At 39.3% G+C, this 19306-nt stretch overlaps 1 protein-coding gene across 2 annotated transcripts; it reads left to right on the top strand.

Annotated features, from left to right (window-relative positions):
* The first annotated feature begins 298 nt into the window (after nucleotides 1–298).
* On the top strand, nucleotides 299–16657 carry LOC131255586 (ADP,ATP carrier protein 1, chloroplastic-like). Of its 2 annotated transcripts, XR_009176187.1 has the most exons (6): nucleotides 299–1352; nucleotides 13942–14208; nucleotides 14305–14448; nucleotides 14913–15260; nucleotides 15747–16271; nucleotides 16443–16657. XR_009176187.1 is itself a non-coding variant. In XM_058256337.1 (5 exons), exons 1-5 carry the CDS (start codon nucleotides 594–596, stop codon nucleotides 16158–16160), a joined length of 1932 nt encoding a protein of 643 aa, XP_058112320.1. In that variant the 5' UTR covers nucleotides 299–593; the 3' UTR covers nucleotides 16161–16412. The 2 variants fall into 2 exon arrangements, 1 of the variants encoding a protein (XP_058112320.1); XM_058256337.1 differs by lacking the exon at nucleotides 16443–16657 and having other exon boundaries at nucleotides 15747–16412.
* Nucleotides 16658–19306: the final 2649 nt, after the last annotated feature.

Genomic DNA, 19306 nt, shown 5'->3' with positions numbered 1-19306 from the left:
TGGTTTTACTTAAAACAAACAAGTATCCAAGAATCAAAGGTTAGGATTGTTCTATCAATATGATTTTGGGACTGTGATTTAAAGATACTGGGTCCCACAATTTAGTCGGTTTGAGTTGAGTTAATTTATTCTCTGTGTGCAAGTTCTGAGTACCTGCGTATCGAGCGTCGTAAGCAGCCCGAGTATCATATTAGTCTTCAACATGACAAGAACGAAAAATCTAAGGGGTAATTTGGTCATTTCAATAAGTGGCATTTTGGGTTCTTTTTGTTGCTTTTTCATGCTTGCTGCAAATTTCATTTTCGCTGCCATCTTTGGTTATTTGGAGAGAGAGAGAGAGAGAGAGATTCAGTTACAATGGCATCAGAATAATCTCTTGCATCTGTCAGGATTTAGGAGATGATTTCAAGGCCATTAAAGTCCACTTAGATCTTTCATGCATGCTTTTGTCATTTTCGCTTAGATACCCAACCATACATACAAACATCCATACGTACATACATACATACATAAATACATATGCTTCTATCCTCTCAGTGTTTTGGGTTTTGAAGGCCTTCGAGTGAGAGAGAGAGAGAGAGAGAGAGAGAGATATGGAAGCTGTTATCCAAACCAAAGGCCTCCTCTCTCTCCCTTCAAATCCCAAAACCAGACCTTTCCGCCCTTCACAACCCCTCAAATCCCGATTTCTCACCACCAAACCCATCAAATCCCACCTCACCTCATCTTCTCTCTCCCCCGACGGCCCCCGACAAAACCCAATTCCCAAAACTCATGGGTTTCTCAAGAATCGCCGGAATCTTCACTTACGCCGGGTCGAGTCCGCTGCCGCGGCGGACCAACCTGCTTATATCGAGGAATCAGAGAAACCCAAGTTCCTGGGCGTTGAGATTATCACGTTAAAGAAGATAATCCCGCTTGGGTTGATGTTCTTCTGCATCCTCTTCAATTACACTATCCTCAGGGACACCAAGGACGTCCTCGTCGTGACAGCCAAAGGCAGCAGTGCTGAGATTATACCGTTCTTGAAGACTTGGGTAAACCTCCCGATGGCCGTTGGATTCATGTTCTTGTATGCGAAGCTGTCGAATGTTCTGTCCAAGGAGGCCCTCTTCTATTCGGTGATATTCCCTTTCATTGGCTTCTTCGGGGCGTTCGGTTTCCTTCTGTACCCGCTCAGTGACATGATACACCCGACGGGGCTTGCAGATAAGCTCGTGGCGGCACTTGGGCCGAGCTTTCTAGGCCCTGTCGCGATTCTGAGGATTTGGAGCTTCTGCTTGTTCTATGTCATGGCGGAGCTATGGGGGAGCGTGGTGATTTCTGTTCTGTTTTGGGGGTTTGCCAATCAGGTGATATACTCATCATGCGGGTTGCGTTTGGATGCGAAATCGTTTTGAATTGCAATTATTACTCTAATCAACTGTAAGAAACCAAATTCTGGTTTTTCTCCTAGCTTTCAAGTTGAAGGCATGCGCTTCAAATGGCAATCATGTTGCTTTCCAGCTTCACTTGAAAGAAAGGGAGCCAGATAAAACTCATTATTTTCATCTGCTCTAGATCAAATTGAATTTTCCCAATTCAACATCCATGTGTATCTAAACACAGCTGTAATCTCTTCTCTCTGTGTGTGTGTGTGTGTGTGTGTGTGTGTGTTTAATTGATGCTTTTAACAGTTTTGGATTCTCTATGTATGTGTGTGTGTTTTTAATTGATGCTTTTAACAGTTTTGGATTCTCTATGTATATATATCTATCGGTTTTCTGTTAATGGTTTCTACTTTTACTGTTGAAGGATTGGAAAGCATCTGGTAGACTATATGGGTTTTGCTGTTTGATAGTGGGTGCAGATGAATCTGATTGCTACAAAAAGTTTTATTTTATTTTAATAAATTGTCATAACACTTGTTATGGGAAGCCGTCACTCTACCTCACTTCTTATATTGGAAAACTCCTGTTAAATAATGGCTGTTGTTTCGAAGATATTGGCTGTTATTTACACATGCTGTTTATTTTATTTTATTGATATAATGGCGTGAATTGTGGCTTATAATGCCATTTTCCAGTGAAAAAAAAAAACCTCCACTCTTTTCTTGCTTCATCTTTATTATTATTATTATTTTTATTATTATTATTTTTTTAATGGCTGTAACCTATATGTAGCACTAATGCCTGTTGGTGGTGCTGTAGCAGAGTCATTTTAGACCTTGACAAAAAAGTTGTGTTGAATATCTTCTCTGTTAGGAGTCTATGCCAATTTTCTTGCTTCATCTTGAATGTTAAGAAACTAATATATATATATATATATATATATATATATATATATATATATATATCTCCTTTTCTTATTGTCCTTTTATGCTGTTTTTGGGTCCCAAAAAGTTTACTTTTGAATTGGAATCATATATGCTGTTCACCTTTTTGTCATCATCATCATCCAAGCCCTATCTCATCTAATTGAGGCCGGCTACATGATTCATGTTCCATCATTCCACTCTATCAATGACTATATCCTTAGTTAAACCATAGTTCATCAAATCTTTTCTTAGTACCGCCACCCACGTCTTTTGGGCTTTCCCCTTGCCCTTTTATCACTTTCTCCTTGAACCAACTCACTCTTAACTGATGTAGTTCTTGCTTCTGTGGTCTCCGATACACATGGCCAAACCATCTAAGTCTACTTTCCCTCACCTTACTACCTATTGGGGTTATTTTTAATTTCTCTTGAATGTGTTCATTTCTATTTCTACCCTTCCTCATCTTGACAGTTGCTACTCATTCATATCAACATCTTCATTGTAGTTACACTCATTAAATGAACGTGTTGTTCCTTGACTGCCCAACATTGTCCCATGAAATAGGCTGGTCTTATAGCTGTCCTATAAATTGTTGGGGGGACGTGCGGAAGCAACCCCAAGTTAGAATTAAACAATAAGAGATCAAACAACCAAGCACACAGAGAACACAAGATTTTATGTGGAAAAACCTTCGCAGGAGAAAACCACGGCACAAATAGACAACAAATCTATTGTGATAGTCAATGTTTACAAGAGATGGAAGAGCTTACCGATCCGAGAATACACCCCGAACACCACAAAAATCCTAGCTTTGAACTCCCGTTGCTCACCAAAAGAACCCAAGCCCATTTCAATTCTCTAAACATTGATTACAATCCCTTAAAAAAGGATTAAAACCGAAATAGGAAACAAAACCCGCAATTCTGCAAAACTGCGTAAGTCGGTCGATGGGATCTTCGATTATATCGAGTGCCATCGACGTCCCATCGATGGGATCGAAGCAACCTTCGATCATATCGTTTTGGACCCAAAAATTGTCCAGTGAGCAAAGACCAAAAAAATGGGATTTTCTCGATGGAATTGAGTGGGTTGTCGATGGGATTGACAACTGCTTGATGTGATTGAGTGGTCTATCGATGCCTCAATAGACTTGGTTACAGACAAATTTAAGACATGATAACAATCTCTACCATGCCTTTAATTTATAATGAATCACAGCTCCAAGCTCCATCTTTAATTGCTTCCATCATAGCTCTACCATCGTGGTGGCTTCTCGTGCACACTCCGCCTTCGTTAAGCCTTCGCCAAGCCTAGAGAGTCGCATAAAACTTGGACTTCTCTATATGAACCATCATCGTAAGCATGTCCGCCGTATTCACGCTTGCGTGGATTTTCTCAAAAGTCACTTCGCCTTCCTCGAGCTCTTGTCGGATAAAATGATGATGAACATTAATATGCTTAGTACAAGAATGTTAAGCCGAGTTATTCGAAAAATTGATCGCGCTTTCGCTGTCACAATTTACTAGCATGGCTTCTTGCTGAAGCCTAAGATGATTTATCATTCTCTCACCGAAACACCTTCTTTGAATGCTTCTGTCACTGCCATATACTCTGCTTCGGTTGTGGAAAGAGCCACCACAGACTGAAGCTTCGACGTTCAATTGATCGCTCCACCCACTAGCACAAATGAGTAGCCGAAAGTCAATCTCCTGTTATCCATATTACTTGCGTAATTAGCATCCACATAGCCTACCAACTTGTCCTTTGACTTTACAAACGTCAAGACGTACTCTATTGTACCTTGAATATACCAAAGTAACCATTTCATTGCCTCTTAGTTTTGCTTGCCTGGGTAAGCCATATATCTGCTTACAACACCTATTGCATGTGAAATATCAAGTCTCGTAAAGACCATAACATAAATCAAACCGCCAACAACACTCGAATAGTGCACACGAGACATCACTTGCTTTTCTTCATCTGTAGTAAGACATTGTTAAGAAGAAAGCCTAGAGTGAGCAGCATGGGGTGTGCTAACTGCTTTCGTCTTGTCCGTACCGAACTTAACCAATACCTTCTCAAGGTATTCTGCCTGTGATAATCATAGCATGCTTATCTGTCTGTCTCTGTGGCGAGAATCTTCTTTGCTGCCTTCAAATCTTTCATTTCAAATGTCCCTGACTACCGAGTCTTCCATGTATCGATCTTAGACATGCTATGTTTGGCAATAAACATATCATTTACATACAATACCAGTATGATGAACTGTCCATTATTCAGTGTCTTGTAATAGACACATTGATCGTACTCACTCCTAGTAAATTGCTGATTCATCATGAAAGTGTCAAACCTTTTGTACCACTGCTTAGGCGACTGTTTCAGGTCGTATAACGACCTCCTTAGCCTGCAAACTTTATTATCCACCCCTTTCACTTTGAATCTTTCTTGTTGCTTTATATAAATCTGCTCGTCGAACTCCCCATGAAGCAGTCTTCACATCCATATGTTCTAATTCCAGGTTGTATTGGGCAACCAACGCTAATACAAATTTGATAGATACCTGCTTAACTACTAGTGTGAAAATCTCGTTAAAGTCAACACCCTCTTTCTGCGTATACTCTTTCGCGACCAATCCTGCCTTATATCTATTTTGTTTCTTCTTGTAAATCCACTTACAGCCGATTGCTTTACACTCCATTGGAAGCTTCACCAGCTCCCATGTCTCATTCTTCTGCAGGGAATCCATCTCGTCATGCATGACTGCTATCTACTTATCAACATTAGAACCATCCAATGCTTATTGGAAGGTAGACGGATCTTCCTCATCCATAATGAGGGCGAATGCAATATTCGAGTCATCCCTGTATCTAATTGGCAATCTGCGATCTCTTGACAATTTTTTTTCTTCTGAGAAGTGGCTGCTCCACCTACTCCTTTACCTCCGCTTGCAGCTCAGGCTCTGTCTGTCTATCTTTTTTTTCAATCTCGACATCAATGAACACTAATTTCTCTGGTTCCTTGCGTTCGTCCTTGCAGAATAAGGAATCTCTATCAAACCTGACATCTCGGCTAATTATGATATTCCATGTGACTTGGTCGTATAGCCGGTACCCTTTCACACAATCACTATAGATCACAAAAATACACTTATTAGCCCATTGGTCTAGCTTATCTCTTTCAACTGACGGTACATGAGAGTAAGAGTTACAATTAAATACCTGCAATTATGAGTAGTCAAACTCATGACCACCCCACATTTCTTTAGGAATTTTGCAGTCTATCGACGTAGACGAGGACCGATTCACTAGGTAACAAGCCATAGTAACGACCTCCGTCCATAACTCCTTGTCCAATATAACATTACTCAACATGTTTCAGGCTCCCTCTAAGAGTCCAATTCATTCATTTTGCTACTCCATTATGCTCAGGAGTGTGCCTCACTATATTGCGCCTCACAATCCCTTCATTCTTGCAAAACTGGTTGAATTCCTTTGAAGTGAATTCACCTCCGTTATTAGTCCTTAATACCTTCAGTTTCTGCCCTGTCTGCTTTTCAACCACCGCCTTCCACACTTTAAGTGTGGCAAAAATATCGGATTTATTTTTGAAAAAATAAACCCACACTTTTCTGGAGTAGTCATCAATGAAAGAGACAAAATACGATGATTCCCAATAGAAACAACAGGCGATTGACACCATACATCTGAATGCATATACTCAAGCACACATTTACAAACATGCTCTCTAGTTTTAAATGTTAGCCTTGACTATTTACCATAGATACAATGCTTGCATATGCTAAGTTCAATACTTTTAAAAACAGGAATAAAGCAACGATTAGAAAGTACCTTCATGCCGCGATCGTTTCTTTGGCCTAGGCGCGCATGCCACAATCATGCCGATGTGGATTCTGCTACAGATGTTGCAGCTCCACTCATTTTAATGTTTCCGATCAACTTTTATAAATTACTGCTCCGCTGTGCTTTCATCACAATAAGTGTCCCTTTTGAAACTTTATGGACCCTGTCATAACCAATTAACTTACAACCAAGTGCCTCAAGAGCCCCTAGAGATATCAAATTCTTCTTTAGGTTCAGAACATGTTGAATATATGGTAGAATATGCTCCACCCCATTGAACATGCCGATGCACATTGAATCAATTCCAATGACTTTACAGGCAATGTCATTGCCCATAAAAATCTGTCCACTGTTGTACTCGTCGTATGTGGTGAACCAATCATTGTGAGAAGTCATGTAGTATGAGGCCCTCGAATCCAAAATCCAGTCGTTACTAAGGTTACCAGGTTTGGATGCTGTCAAGACATCACCACCATCCACCTCCTTACATGATTGCACTATGTTGATCACTTTTGGCGCATTCTCTAACTTTTATCATTTTGGAAGATAAAAGTCTAGCAAGTTCCTGGTTAAATCCTTTTACTCTCTCCTCGACTGTGTCTCTTCTCCAAATGATGCCTCCCTTCCCTTTCATATTTGGAGGTATTCGGTCCCTCCAAAATTCTGTTCCTTTGGTTGGTTGGTTGGAAGCAAGAAAATCCTTACGGTTGATAATCTGAGGAAAAGGGGGATGCCTTTAGTCAACGTGTGTCTCTATTGCATGAAAAATGAAGAATCTGTCGATCACCTTCTTCTCTCGTGTCCCTTCATTTCTTGGATTTGGGCAGAATTTCTCCTCCGTTTCAATATTAAGTGGCGCTTCCCAAATTCGGTGTCTCTCCTCATCAAGGCTTGGTATGGGGTCAGATTGGGCAAGCACAAGACGCGCTTGTGGAGAATGGCTTTAGTCGCCATTTGGTGGGCTGTGTGGGAAGAAAGAAACGGCAGATGCTTTAGGGATACCTCATTTTCTGATTTAGCCATTGGTAGTAAGGCCAAGAGACTTCTGATTGAATGGGCGGTGTATGTTGTGGGCCTAAACGATTGTGATTTTCTGTTTCTTGGAGTCTAGTTGAGATTGTTGTCTTGGTGATCTCTTCTCGCTCTCTTTTTTGTATACTTTTTTATTTTCTTTATATATATATATATATATATCTTGGCCTTTCAAAAAAAAAAAAAAAAGCATTAGGGTTCTTGTACTCCTTTATATGCCTTGTCATCCTACAAGTCCATAACTTCATCTTGTTATTCCGATTTGGATCGCGATCGAGAATTTCCCTTTTTTCCATTTCAGTATTCCTTCCCCTGACAACCAACGCGTCCGTGGAGGTTCTTCTGTTACTATCTATTTTTCTCAACTGCTTCTCATGAAGGGTTGAGATGACAGTCTCCACATTGATGGTATCCTTACCATAGATTAGTGTGCCTATTAGATTCTCGAAAGGTGGTGGAAGCGAATTCAAGAGAATTAAGGCTTAATCTTCCTCTTCGATCTTAACCTTCACATTCATCTATTTATATAGCAACTCACCGAAAGTGCTAATGTGTTTAGTAATGTTAGACCCCTTTATCATCTTAAGATTATAGAATTGCTTCTTAAGATACCGACGACTAACCAGGGATTTCTTCATGTACAAATCATCTAGTTTTTTCTATACCCCTATGATGGTCTTTTGATTGAGGACATTATATAGGACATTGTCCGCTAGATACAATTGTATCAAGGTTATAGCCCTCTCGTTTAGTTCATCCCACTCTTCATCAGTTATAGTTGTAGGACGTTTCGCCTTGCCAAGGAGAGCATGTTGCAATCCTTGTTGAAAGGAGGCCTCGTATCTTCATTTTCCATAGTTCAAAGTTATTTATCCCGGTGAACTTCTCTGTTTCATACTTAATATTAGATCCCTTAGAAGACTTGTTTTCAGATTAAGAAACCTCGAAACCCCAACGTTATCTTTGATACCACTTGTTAGATGGACACGCGGAAGCAACTTTGAGTTAGAATTAAACAATAAGAGATCAAACAACCAAGCAGACAAAGAACACAAGGTTTTACGTGTAAAAACCCTCGTGGGAAAAAACCACGTCACAAGGTGACAACGAATCCACTATGATATTCAATGTTTAAAAGAGATGGAAGAGCTTACTGATTCGAGAATACACCCTGAACACCACAAAAACCCTAGCTTTGAACTCCCTTTGCTCACCAAAAGACCCTAAGCCCATTTCAATACCCTAAACACGGATTACAAAGCCTTAAAAAAGATTAAAACCAAAATAGGAAACAAAATCTGCAATTTCTCAAAACTACACAAGTCGGTTGATGGCATCTTCGATCATATCGAGTGCCATTGATGGGATCGAAGCCACCGTCGATCATATCGTTTGGACCCAAAAACTGTCCGGGGAGCAAAGGCTAAAAAATGGGATTTTCTTGATGGAATCGAGTGGGTTGTCGATGGGATCGACAATTGCTCGATGGGATTGAGTTTTCTGTCTATGCCATCGACAGACCTGGTTACAAACAAATTTAAGACATCTGATAACATAAATCTTTCCTTTAGTTTGATTGGTATGTATCCATTACATAAAACTTGAGAGGCACATCTCCACTTCATCCACTTAGCTTAGCAAATCTCAACATCCTTATTTCAGCTGCACTCGTTCTATTAACGTGTTTTTCCTTGATTGCCCAACATTCCGTCCCATGAAATAGGTTGGTCTTATAGCTATTCTATAAATCTCTCCTTCAGTTTGATTGGTATGTGTCGATCACATAAACCTTGAGAGGCACATCTTCACTTCATCCACCCCAACTTAGAATGCGTGCGTGCGTGCGTGGCTTCTCTTAAAGATACTATAAAGATAAAGATGGTGTGTTGGTCTTCATCTTATTAACACTAGTAGAGGGCTTCATGTCTTCATCTTGTTAACTCTAGGAGAGGGCTTCATGTCCATGCAAATGCATTCATAAAATCACCTTCAACAGTTCAAGGTCCTGTGAAAGACTGTTAGAATTTTGTGAGGGAACCAGTGCCATTTGCTGCTTGTGGACCTATGGAAAGAGAGGAATAGTAGGTTTTTCTAGATCCCTCACTAGCAATGGAATCACTTTCTGCACAACTTTCTAAACAATCTTTCAGAGGACCTTTAATTGTCGGAAGTGATTCTATGAATGTGATAGTGTGAGCGTGAAGCTGAGCATCATTGTGTGGGAGCTGCTGCAGCTGGGTTGCTTTTTTGCTCAACTTGGTTGGATGCTCATTGGGTAACCTGGGGCTTTTGGATAGGGAGGTATCCTGAGAGACAAGATGGCCAATTGTCACTATGCTTTTTGCTCTAAGAGAAGGGCTTCATCCTTCTGTTTCCTCAACCAACAGAGAATTAGTGATAGAGGGGATTCCCAACAGGCCTCGTGGTGGATTGTGGGTGCTAATTCAGGGCCTTGGAGTCTCAAATATTGTATGTCCATGATCAAATCCTATGTTGTACAATTCGGAATCTGATGATTCTTAGTGCCGAGTTTAGCCAAAGTTGTGGCCAATAGGCTTGCTAAAGAGAGAGTGGTGGGAGGGTCGCTTGCTATAGGTCCCCTCCTTGTATCCCTCATAGCTTTTGCTTCATAAAAATTTCATTGCTTTTCAAAAGGAAAAAAAGGCTGTTTAGAGAACCTGTTGTTTTGTTTGTGGATGTTGGATTCTGTGCATGAATTGCTAAGTTTAGGCAGCTTTTTTCCCACTTCTGTGGTTGGCACATGGGTAGGGTTGTAGGAAATCATATATCTAATCTTCATTTGTATCCAGTGTTATCGAAATCGTACGATTCATGATATGAATCATACGATTCATGTACGATTCATATCGTAATGTATGGGAATATGATTTGAATCGTACACCCATGGATTGATCATGGACAAAAAAAAAGTATTGTACAGAAACAGAAAAATGACTACTTGTTTTGCCAAGCCGGTTATACGAAGAAAAGCCTATTTTACAATGAAACTTACCAACTTCGTTTCTCAAACTCTGGCTTTTCTACAAATACAAGAACAAGAATATGTACTAGATCCATGTGACTTACTATTCGATTTGATTTGGTTGGGTCAGGTTGGATCTTTTAGCCGGGGCTCATGTTATGATTTTGACTTCATAAATTGACTTGGTTATACCAAAGCAAAGGTGTATCACTAAATCTTTGATCATGGACAAGAAAAATCGTACACCTAAATCGCAAATCCCAAGTAATCGTACGATGATTGTAGATTACATGAATGGGCTAAAAAATTACTTTAAAAAACAATTTTTAAAAACCTTTATTCATTTTTTTTTTCCTTTCTTTGTACCCTTTTGCTCATAAAACATGAAAAAGCCTCCCTTGTTAAATATATCCTCTCTTTTTTTTTTTGAGAGAGGAGGAGATTTGGGGATTTTGATATTCAAATACCCAAAACAAAGAAATCAAGATACTATTCACAATGGAATCGAATGCCATTTTTTCTAACATGATTCTACACTTAAGAAAGGCACAAAAGAATAAAGTTATTAAAGGACTGTTGTACATTTTTTAAGGTAATTTTTTTTTTCCAAAAGACAACAAAAGAAAACAAAGGAAAAAGACATGAATCCTTTAATATAATAATATGTATAACATATACATTTTCCCAATTGATAATATCATGATATGTATTACTTTTTTGGTACGTGTTGATGGGAAATGGATGATTAATGAGTTTTTAATCTTTTCTGATTTACTTATATTTTTTCATTTGTTTTTTATATTTATATTTTTAAAATCAGAAAAATCTTACAATTTACAATACAATTTACAATTCAACCCCTTTTACGATTTGCAATACGGTAACGATTTTGACAACATTGCTTGTATCCATGTAAGAATGTAATCTACTCCTTCATGTGCATTTGGTTGCATTTGTAAGGTTTGGTTTCAACGCATTATTTAATAATCACGTCTTATATCCTACAGTAATCATAACGTAGCTGGCCTTCTCTTCTTGCTTTGTGTTTTCTTTAATCTGATTACGTTGGGAACATCCTTAGGTGCCTTTTTTTCCCAGTTAACTGTCTTCAGGATTTAATCCATCCATGGGCGACAATTAGTTGTTCCATATGTATGTGCTTCAGTGCTTCCTTGCTGAGCAGGATCCATTAGAACATGATTCATTAAACTCATCAAATGCTTTTTGAGGAATCACATGATCTTTTGAAGATTGGTGCATTTTATCCTTGGGTTTCAGTTGGTACAAGTGGGGCTTGTGGCAAGGTATTCTATAATGGTAATGGTGGCCTTAACGGCTACCACTGTTACCTTTATGATTCTCTCTCTCTCTCTCTCTCTCTAAAAAAAAAAAACCAGAAAAATCAGTATCGACTCCGTAATGGACCATTGCGGCCGTTATGGGGGACTGTAACAGCTGTTATGGGTCATTTTTTCTGTAATGGCCGTTATGACCCTGTAACGTATAACGGTTGCCACCATTACCTTTACATAATGGCTTTTATGGCCCCATAACAGCCATTATGTCACACCATGGCTTGTGGTTCAGTCGTCTAGACTGTTTGTGTGATGGTTCCACTGGTAGCCCTCCAATCGTTTGCTTTTCTTCAGTTCAGTGGGGACCGTTGCTGTATTCTTTCCTAATTGTCTATTTGCAGGCCACAAGTGGGGAGGCTAGGGTTGCCCCAACAAAGGAGGTACTTATGCAATGATCTATCCACTGTGGGGCCCTTAGATCAATGCTCTGGATCACCAAACATAGGGGATCCACTTGTGCAAACTGAGGACCCATGGATACAATAGATATAGTTGAGGGTCATGTAATTCCTCAATGCCCTTATGCTAATATGAATTCTTCTACTGTTACATTTCTCATCGACTACCATGTTGAGTTGAAATAACTCCCTATATGTCTGATCAGCTGAAACTGATTGGGAAAAAAAAAAAAAAACTCTCCTTATGGACCGGTTTATACAAAACAATCTTTCCCTTTATGGATGTATGATCTCGGACAGGTAAAAATGAAGCTTTTTCTGCAATAGCATCTAAACTTTTGAGGCTGGAGTAAAACTGAAGAGCTTGGAATAAGCTTTAGGCCTGCAAAAATCGGCTTAGATGATTTTTTTTTTTTTTTTTTTTTTAAAATCTTTCTGGGTTTGATCCAATTGGAAGCATATGAAGACTCTTGCAGCTTCCTGATTGGATTTTCTTGAGAATAGTATGATACACACATAAATTGAATTCATTTGAGAGGTTTATGATGGGGACTTCATCAAAAGGAGTTTGCAATCTGGCATATCCTTTCCTTGCATTTTCTCGCCTAAGAATTTACAGTCTGTTATCAGGGAGTTACCTTGCGCATGCTTGCTTGAACTGAAGTGTTTTGGTTGCGTTCATTTTCTAACTGTGCTGCACATTTTCGTCATTTTGACCCCCTATAACCATGTTAGACTGGCCGTAATAAATAATACGGGTGTAAATTTTCTAGGTACTATGGAAATGTTTTGGGAGCATGGTATTAAAAAATAGTTATGTAATGTCTGTAGGACCTGTTACACAATATGGGGCTGTAATGCCCATTCTGAAAAAAAAAGGGCCTGTAACGGGCATGTAACAGGCCAATATGGGGCTGCAATAATCCGATATGCAGCCAATACATTCTCTTCCTTCAAAAATAGTTTTGACCATTACAGGCCGTTATGCTCATATCATAACTCCATATGGCTGGCTGTTACGGCCACTGTTACTGTTTTTGAAGACCTTGTTTGTGAGACATCCCCCATAACAGTGGAGCCTTTCTGATAAATTCTCTGGGTTGCCACGGAGTCACATGTACAGAATCCTGTGCCTCAGAAAAGTATACATTTCCTGAGGTTTAGTATCCTGCAAGTCCTCTTGTTAGGAGTTTCATTTACTTTTTTTTTTTTTCCCCAAGAGATTTCTAGCTATCATGCACACGTCTCTAGTACCAAACCATGCAGAATATTTACCAATGTGCAAAGTCCTTGTGAGAGGTACTGTTGCATGGCAGATTGACAAGACACACCTTTTTTCTGTTTGCAGTTTATCACCCATAACCTGTATATTGTGAAAATAATTTTTTGGATGGTTAGAAAAGAATTTGTGGAAACTAGGAGCCAATAATGTATTTCTCTTTTGCTGCAACTGTTGTTGAGTTTGGTTAGGGATGGATGTGTGCTTCCTATTAGACTTGTTTTAATACAAGAAATACAAATATGCAAATAGATAGAAGAAATCAGCTGCTCAGAACGGCATTCTCTATATATTAGTCATTTTCAGTATACCATGTTTTACACTTTGATCAGCTGAATAGTGAGTACCTCACCCAACTAATACGCTTTTTAGTTATTTTCTAACAGTACGATAGGGTCTGAAAATCAAGTACTGAAAGTCTCTGATAAGTGATAACCATGTTCTTTAATTCAGTCAAGGACATTTAAACTGTTCCTTTGCAACAAACAGGCAGATAGTATCAGTGTGAAAGTTTTGAAGTGTTAAGTTTATGGTGTCATGATTGATTTTCTGTGAAGAGATTTGCACAGAAAGCTCAAACCTTATTAATTCATTTCCTATTCTAAGCTCTCTCAGTTGGAATTCGATAATCAATGTATTCCTGTGAATTTAGCCATTTCTCCCTAGTCCTCTAATATCTTGATTTCTCTACGAGTATTGTGAGTGGCTGGAAAATGGTATTTTTTCCCCTTGCTGCAGATTACTACTGTTGATGAAGCAAAACAATTCTACCCGCTATTTGGTCTCGGAGCAAATGTTGCCCTTATCTTCTCAGGCCGCACAGTGAAGTACTTCTCTAATCTGCGCAAGAATTTGCCTCCGGGGGTCGATGGGTGGGCCATTTCCCTCAAAGGAATGATGAGCATTGTGGTGCTTCTCGGGCTCGTAATATGTGGGATTTACTGGGGAGTGAATACCTTTGTTTTGAATGACCCCTCTTTGCCGAAAGCAAACCGTAAGAAGAAGGTAGGCCTCAGGATTGTCCTTTCCACTTGTTTTTTATTTTATTTTTTTATTTATTGCATTTCTTTCCATACTTACAGAACAAGAACCCTTTTACAGGAGAAACCCAAACTAGATACCAAGGAAGGCATGAAGTTTCTACTGTCTTCGAGATATATCAGGGATCTTGCCACTTTAGTGGTTGCCTACGGCATCAGCATCAACCTCGTTGAAGTCACGTGGAAATCGAAGCTCAAGGCCCAGGTAAACAAATTACTTTGGAGGAATGCGGAGGCTACTTGTGAGAGTAGGATTAATGATGCTATTCTTGCTGCATGATACAATGTGGTGTGGTACATGTTCCAAGCCATTCATCAGGTTGGGCTACTGTGCACAGTGGTGGCCCAAAAATCAGGCTGGTCCAGTTGTAGTGGGCCACTTTGTGGAGGAGAGCACAAAAAATGATCAACAATCCAGATGTGATGTTCATGTGTGCAGCCCAACTGATGATTGGATCGGACTGATTTTCAGGTCATGAGACCTGCATGGTGGGGTCCCACCTGACGAATGGTCCATATTGACTTGTGTGGGTAGAGTAGGATTTGAAATCATAATCTCATGAGCAGCCTTAGCCCAGCTAATTTTTTTTTTTTTTTTAATGCAATCCTCTCCTCACCATGTTGCAAACAACAGTCCTTTACCGCCTCTTTCTTTTGTGCAATTTGCAGTTTCCTAGCCCGAATGAATACTCATCCTTCATGGGTGATTTCTCCACTGCCACCGGGATTGCAACATTCACCATGATGCTGCTAAGCAGAGTGATACTCCGCAGATATGGGTGGGGAGTTGCTGCCATGATCACTCCCACAGTGTTACTCATCACAGGAGTTGCATTCTTCTCTCTGATTTTGTTTGGCGAGCCACTGGCTCCTATTATAGGGAGTTTCGGGATTACTCCTCTACTTGCAGCCGTTTATGTGGGAGCTTTGCAGAATATTTTCAGTAAGAGTGCAAAATACAGCTTATTCGATCCTTGCAAAGAAATGGCTTACATACCCTTGGACGAAGACACTAAGGTCTGGATACTCTGAATTCCTAGATCTTGATTGCTGCAATGCCAGTATTTTTATTAGCTTGAGGAAATATATAATGTCTTGATAGAGCATTTGGTCAGGCCAGCGAACTTTACATGTGGTCCCCACCTTTTGGTGGTAGAAATTGTTCACTGGCAAGAACCATGATGCATGTGGGATTTCCCAAATCTCCCTCATCAGGCAACCCTAACCATGCAATTGGGCCCCTTTTAATGTGGACCCCTGGTTATATACTTCCATTTAACTGGAGGGATAGATGCTGGGCATGGTGCATCCCCAAGATGTGCTCACCAGACCAACCTTATATAACCAGAAGCTAATCCATGCTTTAGCATTGCTGGGTTAAAAGAAAAAAAAAAAACAAAAGAGAGAAAAAACACGTTGATTGGGAATCATATAACACCTCAAGTAGCTTAGCGGTGCAAGTGCAACTCATTTGCTTGCACTGTTTCATACTTTCTTGTACAGGTTAAAGGCAAGGCAGCCATCGATGTTGTCTGCAACCCCTTGGGCAAGTCAGGAGGGGCTCTGATCCAGCAGTTCATGATTTTGACATTTGGGTCTCTTGCAAATTCGACTCCTTACCTTGGAGGAATACTGTTGGTGATTGTCCTTGCATGGTTAGCTGCAGCAAGGTCTCTGGACAAGCAGTTCACTTCCTTGGCCAAGGAAGATCTTCTACAGGAGCAAGAGGCAACACCAATTATTAAGAAAGCAGCTATAGATGTGTCTCCAGAGGCTACCAATGGATCAGTTGGGAAGGAAGAGATGAAGGCTGGAAATGGTTCTCTTCGCGAACCATCAAATGGCTCAGCGCTGAAAGATACTGCAGCTGAGGGGCCTGAAATTTCACCAAAGACCAATACTCCCGGCACCCAATAGACATTTTGTGTTGTTTTAGGAGATGAAACCAGCCTATGATGAGAGGCTTATAAATGATTTCAATGGTGCGACATTGTTACTCTATTGATAGAAATAATGAGGCAGAGGCAGGTATGCAACTAATTATTCACCTTTTTGTTTGGTAGTTAATAAACTGGTCTGTTCTAGCTTACAGTCTAGGTGCCCCTACTGAGAGATTTTATGAACTTTGCTATTTTGAGGAAATATACGTAGGGCTATTGGTTCTTTTTTTATTATATAAAAGTATCTTTGGTTTCACAGATGATGAACATGCTTCTGCGGTGTTTGAAACTGCACTTGAAGGCGAAAAACATCAAGCTACACTTTTTCTAGGTTGAAACTGTTCCTGTATTGTAATGGGAGTGCTTGGTTAGGTGTCATGACTTCTCTAAAATATTTTTCATTTGCATTGTATATTGGGTAAACGTCTCTTAAATTTCGAAAGAAACTACAAAATGTGAGGAAAGAAAATCTATTTTTTTTAAAAAAAATTATATTTCTAAGAAAAAAAAGAAAGAAAGACCATGATAACAGATTGTGTACCTTGTATCTATATAAAAGCTCCTTGCAATAGATAATCTTAAAAAAAGATCGATGGTGATTCCCAACGGTTGCATAATGTGCTTGCAGAATGTGGAGTGGGTAAATCATTTATTCATCCATTGTTTCTTTGCTCAAGGGTTGTGGGAGAGATTCCTCAAAATGTTTAAACTGTCATGGGTGATACTGGGGGTCCATCAATGGCCTTCTACTTGCTTGTCATGGGGGTGGGGTTGGGAAAAAAGAAGGGTGGTTTGGCAGCTGGTCTTGTTGGTAGTAATTTAGGTCCTTTAGGGGGGAGAGGAATAATCGTTGTTTTTGGAACAGAAGCAAGATGGTGTTAAGGGCAAAGCTAGATGTATTAGGATGTCTCTCTTGTATAAAGGCCCTCTTGTCTTCTCTGTCTGTGCTTTGGCAGTTGTATTCTGCCTTAGATCTTTTCTTTGGCTCTCTTTAATAAATTTTCATTACTTATCCAAAAAAAAAAAAAAGCTCCTTAACCCCAAGTCCTTAGAGAATTAGGAAAATAGATCTTTCATGATCAGGATGTATTTTTGTATAGAAAGGTAGTAAAGGAAGAGAAATAGGGGAGAAGCGAGAGAATCAAAGAGGAATAATGGTGATAGGGTTTGGACACCCCCACCTGCTTAGATGCTTTTAAGTGATAAAAAAGAAGAAGATCAGATTGCCCTTCACTTTTACAATGTTATATATACATATATATACACTTGTATTCCCACTAAATAACGTCAAGTGAGGGGTTACATGATAAAACACATAGACAAGGTGGGCCCTACAGTCATACAACCCTTATTACCAGCACGTAGGTGGGCTCTACGACTGTACTGCCCACACCCATCATCACTAACACAGAAAACCAAGTACAAATTAATCAGAAAATTACTGAACTACCTAGTTGCGTGACTGAATTTAAAAGCCTAAAAATGAATGATTAAGTGATAGAACTAGTCTGATGGAAATGCAGCTAACATACAACTAGATATCAACAGGCCAATGAACGGTGAAAAGGAACTTAGACGTAGAATGTTGTCTTCCCATTCCGCTTGCAGAACCACCACGTTCTTCATTTGGAAGAAATACACCTTTGACAAGTTCCATTTTCGCATGCTACAGAAACAAGGCTCCTTTGTTGGGTTTATATATTTGGACTCCAAAATCTAAGTGGATGCTTCCGGCCCAGCCAATCTTTTTAATGTCTTCTTATTGAGTTCTCCCAGGTCATCAGTCAACTTTGTGTGTTGAAGACCGAAAATCTGTTTTTGATTTCGCGTTGCCATTGATTCAGCTGTGGTATAATTTTCGTCTTTCACCCAATTCTGCTTCAACTGGAGAGTCATTCATCTCCAACCTATTTCCATAATGACTCTCTTCGACCTATTAACCTATAAACTACTATTGCTGCAATGGGATCATCATATTCCACATATTCAGTTCCATTGTCCGTATCTCACCAAAATTTCCGAACTCATGGTTCATGTTTTTACTATTGGATATCGATAGCTCCTAATCCCATTGTATTTTTCCTAGTCATTTATGACCTTGGTCCAATCTAATCTTCATGTTAGATCATCTTTCAGTTCTCCCCATTTCCTTTTGCTTAGTCACAGTCTGTCTCGTTGTCTAGAACTGAGGGGTTTGGATTGGTTTCATCTTACTGTGAATGAGACTACAACAGTTGTCAGCATTGTTGTTGCAAAACTCTGGTTTGCTTGTGTCATTGAAACCTGCCATGGATCTAGTAGATCTTGTGGCAACGTAATCTGCCGTCAATTGTCTGAGAGATATCTCTGCAAGTCTGATTTCGATTGCTCTTGATGCTTCATCCTTTTGTCGATCTTGGGTGAGTTGATCAAATGATTCAGAAGGGCTACTTTCAGATTTAGCAGCATGATTGACTCCTATAACTTGTATTTATAAAGTCTAGTTTCCTTGAATCCTGCTTGTATTAGAAATAAGAAACTAAAGTGTCATAAGAAAATGAAATCTAGGAAACTTCCTTAAGGGTGTGTTTGGTTGCACCTATTTCATGAAATATCATGAATTTTTGCCCCAAATTAGACTGATTAATCATGAAATTTTCTGATATGTGGTGCAATCAAATGCATCCTAAACGGAGATACCAGACTACCCAAGATCCTGCCATTGAATTTAAAACTGAAAAAGGAATGTGAAATGATGATAATTTGTAAAAACTGCCTAATTGAAATGCAGTTCTACTATCAAATAATAATAATAATAAAAAAAAACATTTCGGCTGATCTTGATTGCATGTAGATTTAGCCACCTTTTGTATTCATGGCTATCTTATGTTGTTTTCTAGTCCATGGTTTGAAGGATCATTTTAGATCTAATGATTTTTTTTATATTTTTATATTTTTTCTTTTTTTTCATTCAATAATTTAATATTTAAAAGATTGGGTAATTCTTTCACTCTTAAGAAAATTTCAATGGTGGGCCTTCAATTTCACTGTTTCTTGTGTTATGGCCTACTTTTGAGTTTTGAATCTGCCTGATTTTTTAGCTCACATTCTAACATGATCTTATGCGAAGGATGGATGGAGTGG

The sequence above is a fragment of the Magnolia sinica genome, chromosome 1, assembly GCF_029962835.1.
Source record: "Magnolia sinica isolate HGM2019 chromosome 1, MsV1, whole genome shotgun sequence".
Classification (NCBI taxonomy): Eukaryota; Viridiplantae; Streptophyta; class Magnoliopsida; order Magnoliales; family Magnoliaceae; genus Magnolia; species Magnolia sinica.
This window is presented reverse-complemented; position numbering and strand designations above follow the sequence as displayed.